A 6,035-nucleotide genomic window follows, 5' to 3' on the forward strand; every position below is an offset into this window, starting at 1 on the left:
ATGAAAGGATATATGGTTGTCCTAGATATGTAGATATATGATTGCCTACGGGCCATTACTATAGGTTCCTAGCAATCTGCTTCATTTCATTCCACAAGTGTGTAAATAAACCGACCATTACTCTCTTGGGTCCACAAAGCAAAGCTGCTGCCGTTAAATATATCCCCAAGAAAGCCAGTGACTACATACATAAAGTGATAGCAGTCTAAGAAACAAAATGTCATCATTGGAACGATATAACAAAACTACGCTTAAGATGAAAACGTCAAGGTTTTCCAATCCGCTTCATCGGCTTTAAAAGTCGGCACTTGTAATGTGCCGGTTTCAATCTCATACAAGAACTGGTAATCTGTATGCTCCTAAACCGTCCAGGAAAATACCCGGTTCTTTCTTCTGTTCTGCTACCCATGAGCATCCAGGCCCTGATCCTGAGATTGTTCTGGAGACCAAGTTGATCCTCAATCTCAGCATTATGAAGCACTTATTAAACGATAATAGCGCAATAACCATCTTCAGGGTCAGTTGTGCGTCCTCCCACATATCGTTGAAGTAGAAGCAATATTACCTGATCCCCTCAACGGGAAAATCTCGAGTTCTTGCGTCAGGCAAACCGAACGACAACCTTGGACCTTGGTGCTCGAAAAGCTCATGAGAAGTAGAGTCGCTGAAGCGATATGCGCTCCCGGAAACACTAGAGGGTCAGAGGAGGATGGAGGTCACGTCGGGGGTAATACAGGGCCGGACCTCTTTAATGCTACCTATGATAGTCTACTTAAACTCGACATGCCAGAAGAATCACGCCTGGTCGGTTATGCAGATGGTGTCGCGGAGCTTGTTGCTGGACACACTGTCGAACAGGCGAAAAGCAGACTCGGCATATTGATGCGACGGGTAAGCAGATGAATAACTACTCATGGTTTCAACCTTGCACTGGAAAAAACCGAAGCAGTCATCCTGACTAAAAAGAAAATTCCGACCCTACGTCCCATATCGTTCGGCGAGTCGATAATCGAGTCAAAACCAGCGGTAAAGTAGCTCGGACTCTTGACCCAAAGCACGCAGTCTGTGCTGCTCTACGATGAAAAGGTATGGGCTGACGCTCTTGGCAAGGAAGTATATCGTAAGCGTTTCGCGCTAGTACAGAGACGGGGAGTTTTGCAGGTGGCGTCTGTCTCTGAACCGGCCGTGGTGGTGACAAACGGTTCCAGGCAAGCTGACGTCATGAAGGTTGACGATGGGGAGGTGGTTAGTTGGTAGTCTGACGATGCACCGAACCGGGAGTCTGATATTGGGTGTGTAAATGCATTCATCTAGCCAAAAAAACAGACCCGAGTAAACACTGTGACTCATCTGAAGTGGCGCTTAACATGAAGCGTTCCCGGAGGCCATATGCTCCAGAAGGATTATTGGAGTTTGTGCTCTCGGTCCAGTTATTTGCGATCAATCCCCATGTGGGAGTTTCATGGTGGTTGCGGTTGTGCCAATAATGTGGGCTGAAACGTGGAGTTGCTCTGTGTAACTCTAAGTGCGGCTAGCACCCGCAGTCATTGCCTGTTGATTTCTTCTATCGTCTGTTTTGTAAAGTCAGTGTTCTTATATCATATGGTCCCACAATTAATTCAGGCAAAAAAACCACACTGACTAGCTCGGGTAAGAGTCTTAATCGAAATCGAAGATGCCCAAGGTATTCGCCAATCTTAAATTTGACCATGCAACTGTCGGCGTGTCTTCCCCCACTTAGACTTGAGGTCCTTTTAGCGCTTTTCACAGTGCAGAGTTTCGTTTTGGCACATCCCGCAATGGATTCAATGTCCCTAGACATGATTAGCAAACAAACAGATCTTTGCCCGTTGGATAAATCTATTCTTAATTCGGTATATCTTTGGTCCGTAGCATCTAACACGGAGAGGTCCCACACTTGCTTCCCAAATATTGTAGCGGAGGCCATATCGACCCCAATCTGCACCTTAACAATCTCTATAATTAAGGGAGAAATCATTTTGCCACAATAAGGTCTATCTAATCAAGAATCTGCGGTTAAAAATGATTATACTTTATTTCTTACAAAATAAAATTATTTTCTTAACTAAGGTTTTCCGCTTAGAACTAAAATCCTCACTAAGGGTTACATAATGGATGCATTCTGTTACATTTTTCTCTTGACTTTACGACCTAACATGAATGAACTAATCAGAAAACACAAGCAGCAAATCAGAGTCGACACTCCTAAGGATGATTGATTAAAACTATGTAAATGTCCACAAATCAAGCTTTCTAACTTCTTTACAGTTCAATGTGTTAAGTTGCTTTTTGTAGTCACTTAAAATACTCGCTTAGCCATTGCACAGCATCCTCGAGAGATGTTCCCGCAATAATCGCGCGAACAGTCCTCCCAGCACCTCCTGGACCACTTCACACCTGCACACGATTAGTCGGAGAAACTGTCGCTCCAGTAGGTCGTCGTCAGGGGAGCTACGCACTTGAACAGATCACGGCCCAGGGCAATGGAGTCCGGCTCAGGCTTGGGCTTCTTTTCCTTTCCTTGGGGTGTTTCTACCCCCGGGCAATTGGCTTCCTTGTGACGTTCTAGACGTTTCTCAGAAGTGAACGCTCGCTTGCACTTGGCGCAAATGTACTTCGCCACCGGCTCGTCGTGTACGTCCACCATATGCCGCCGAAGCTCCGTCTTGTTGGGATAGCGCTTGTTGCACTGCGTGCACATCAGATCGTCAGGAACTTTGTGCTTCTCCTGATGCGTCTTGAAACTGCCAATGAACTTGAAGGTTCGATCACAAATTTCGCATTTGAATGGTTTCTCGCCAATATGGGATTTCTTGTGCTCACGCAAAGCAACCAACGAGGGGAATGTCTGGTCGCAGTAAACGCACTGGGTCGGTTTCGAAGCTTTCGAGGACTTGCTCGACTCATTGCCGGTCCCTTCGTCAGCGGTTTCTTTTGATTTACGTGCAGGACGCCCCATCCGTTTCTTCCGCACGGGCTCCAACTTCTCTGCCTTCGGACTGAAGGTACGCTTCCTGCCCCTCCTACTTCTCCTCACTTTTTTGCGAAGTGAACGTCGACCTCTTGTTTTCTTAACGTCGAAACTGCTATCCGAGTCTGAATGGGATTCGGAGACGTTGTAATCCGTAGGCGGATGGAACTCCTCGTCGTCGCTGAAGAAATTGATGTTCTCCTCGACCTCCCCACCCTCATCGTTGCAATCTATCACAACAAACTCAGTTTCACGCAAGTTTTTCCGCCGCTGTTTGACTGTACTTCGCAGCTCCTTGTCTGTGGTCTCTCCGAGTGTCTTGAAGTGAATCGCAACCCGTAAGCTCTGCAGACAAGCATTGCAGATAAATTGCGGCATCATGTCCTTTTTTGCGATTTTCACCGTAGGACAAAGAATCATTATGTTAGCTGCTACGGTGGTGGATTCGTCTGATTCCCAGATGTCAGTGAGGTTCTCGATGCCAAGACAAATCCTGCACCGTTTCGCAGAGTCCTCTGAATCCAAAATAGCTGCAGTATTCGGTGCAACGGAATTAGTGATGCTTTTCGGTTTTGGTTGTTCCAAGTTAATTTTCTGTTTCGGCGGAGAAGCTTTCTTTAGTTCGGCCGACTTTCTAACTGGAGTAGCGTCGACATTATTTTTCGTCACAGGTGAAGAGGGTAGCGCTGGTTTAGATGAACTTTCAGCTTCAGCATCAACATCAGCACTCACCTCTGCTTCCTTAATTTCTTCACTTTCCTTTTTCTCATTGTTTTCCACCGGCTCGTCTGCCGTCACAAGCGGTTCCTCGCCGTTGTTTATTTTCTCTTCTTCAACCGTTTCCTCGACGACGCTGGTTTCGGCTTCAACTATGTCCAGCTACGGAGAGACAAGTATAATTAGGTATGATAACTGATTACTGGGAAGTCCTCTTACCATTTCAACGGTTTCATCTTCCTTTGTTGTTGCCGCCTCCTCCTCCTTCTTGGGCGGCTCTTGGACCTCAGCACCTTCCTTCTGACTGCTTGCGTCTTCCTTTTCGCCCTCACACATAGCACCGTTGGGAACTGAGTCAACCTTCATGACGACATACCATCCGCTGTGTCTTCAAACGCTACAGATAATACAATATTGTAGAAAATCGCTACGCAACCACTCTAGAGGTTATACAAATTCTGTTCGACCGCCTTCGGAGACGGATTGTCGTTTTCACGTCGGGCGGTATTCTTGGAACACTACCGCAACAAGACCGCGGGCCTATCCAACATTCACCGCGAAACCGGCACTCGATCGCGCTATAACCAATTTACAAGTGAATTTGTGCGAAAAGTCAATCACAACAAAACAACGTCGCCGCCATTTTGAAAATCCCCAAGACTGTTCGCGACCGGATTCAGGCGGCAGATTCTGCGGGACATCCAAACAGGTTTTTCCGTGCACTTAATTTGCGAAACTTGAACTGCACTTTACGAACTGCAGATCGGTACGGTCAAGTAGTCCTGGTGATGCCTTTAACCTTTGTGAAATTCCAAAATGCGCGAAGTTCATCTACCACACGCACTTGCCAAAATCGAGCTTCAGAATCGGTCTTGACAGATGGTAGGGTTACCATATTGAGGGGATTTGCAGAAGTTTTCTAACATTCAAAGAACAGTGAAGGCGACCATCCACAACCTTCCAAAGTGAATGTGAAGAAGTAAATTTAAGCCTAGAATGACAATCGTTCGGCGTAAAATGGAACATTATTCCAATTTTTTTATCATTTGACAGTGTTGCGAAAAATTTCGCTGATAACGCTATAAAGCAAACAGAAAATAATCTAAACAATTTTTAACTTATGTGAATCAGTAAGAATCATGTTTAATTTTTTCGTTTCAAAAGCAAGAAAATCGGAAATTATTATAAATAAATAAATAATTATTCTTTATCATTGCAAATTTATAGCGACATATATAGATGTTGGAATTTTCAAGGGTATCATGTAGGATTTTTGATAAACGGTTATCAAAATTTCAATTTTGAACAATGATATTTTTCAAGAAGTGACTAGGTATTCAAGCATACAAAAATATAGCTGATTCGATTAATTTTGCACGTGCATTTCATCTGTAAAGGTTAACATTGTCAATTTTTCTAGTATAACGTAAAAGGAGCATATCAGAATTGTTTTTTTTCTATAAAGATTTTCATAAATAGGAGTCGTACTGATGTGCTAATAGAAACAAAGCTCGGAAATGTTTAGCGTAGTTTGTCGCCGCCGCTAAAAATCTCGAAAAATGCAGGGTAACATGTGTCTTGGCAAAAGGAAATTTGGTATAGCGCTATGCAGGAAGGCAGAAGCTGCCACGAAAAATGGCGATTCCGCTACCATATTTCGCATCACGAAAGAACGTGCAGGTCCCACGAAGGTCTGGTTAGGGACGTTAGCCGTAGACTCCTGATCTACAATGAGGAGTAGCTTAAGAAGTGGAGAGATAATTTTACCGTGATTCCCAACCTGTTAGAATTTCACATCTTGTGAATGCAATGGCTAATCATCGTTGCATGCGGATACGGACTATTGCTCCAAACACAAGTAAAATCATCTCGGTCATGAATGCGCTCAAGCGGCGCCGCATCGTTTGGTTTGACGGTCTCCCCACGGAATTGTTTATTACAGCTCTTGCTGTTTCAGCACTGAACCGTAAATTCTGGAATCTGAGTGGTAGTGATTGGACAGACATCAATATCCTTTAGATCTTTTTGGAGCGGTATGCGGAGTTCAGACTTCCTCTTCAACTGCTTTTCATTGGCTTTGAGAAGGCTTTCATCAGAGTGAAGAGAGTCTAACTGATTCGGTCTAGGCAGGATAGGCAGAGCGACGTATAATGGCACAAAATGTCATGTTCTGCTCCGAGATAAGATTGGAGTTTGAGAGGGTTGCATTCTGTTATTCAAAGGCTTCAATGAAACATAACATTCTTTCGGCAAAAACTTCGACACTATAAATGTCATTTCATGACAGAGTCATGAACCTTTCTTGAATGCCTCGGGGTTTGGAAAG

The 6,035-nt window shown here is 44.4% G+C and overlaps 1 protein-coding gene across 1 annotated transcript; it reads right to left on the minus strand.

The window, feature by feature from the left end:
- Nucleotides 1-2,037: 2,037 nt before the first annotated feature.
- LOC119659571 (uncharacterized zinc finger protein CG2678) lies at nt 2,038-4,599 on the minus strand. The gene is made up of 3 exons (XM_038067730.1): nt 4,163-4,599; nt 3,929-4,106; nt 2,038-3,871 (listed from the first exon to the last, which is right to left on the minus strand). The coding sequence occupies exons 2-3, from the start codon at nt 4,073-4,075 to the stop codon at nt 2,429-2,431; spliced, it is 1,590 nt and encodes a 529-aa protein (XP_037923658.1). The 5' UTR covers nt 4,076-4,106; nt 4,163-4,599; the 3' UTR covers nt 2,038-2,428.
- Nucleotides 4,600-6,035: the final 1,436 nt, after the last annotated feature.

Source organism: Hermetia illucens, chromosome 1, assembly GCF_905115235.1.
Source record: "Hermetia illucens chromosome 1, iHerIll2.2.curated.20191125, whole genome shotgun sequence".
Classification (NCBI taxonomy): Eukaryota; Metazoa; Arthropoda; class Insecta; order Diptera; family Stratiomyidae; genus Hermetia; species Hermetia illucens.

Excerpts from the sequence above, each read along its gene's own strand:
- LOC119659571 (XM_038067730.1), bottom strand. The coding sequence starts at position 4,075 with ATGAAGGTTGACTCAGTTCCCAACGGTGCTATGTGTGAGGGCGAAAAG. Across the intron at positions 3,872-3,928 it reads AAGATGAAACCGTTGAAATG|CTGGACATAGTTGAAGCCGA; the intron begins GTAAGAGGACTT and ends GTCTCTCCGTAG.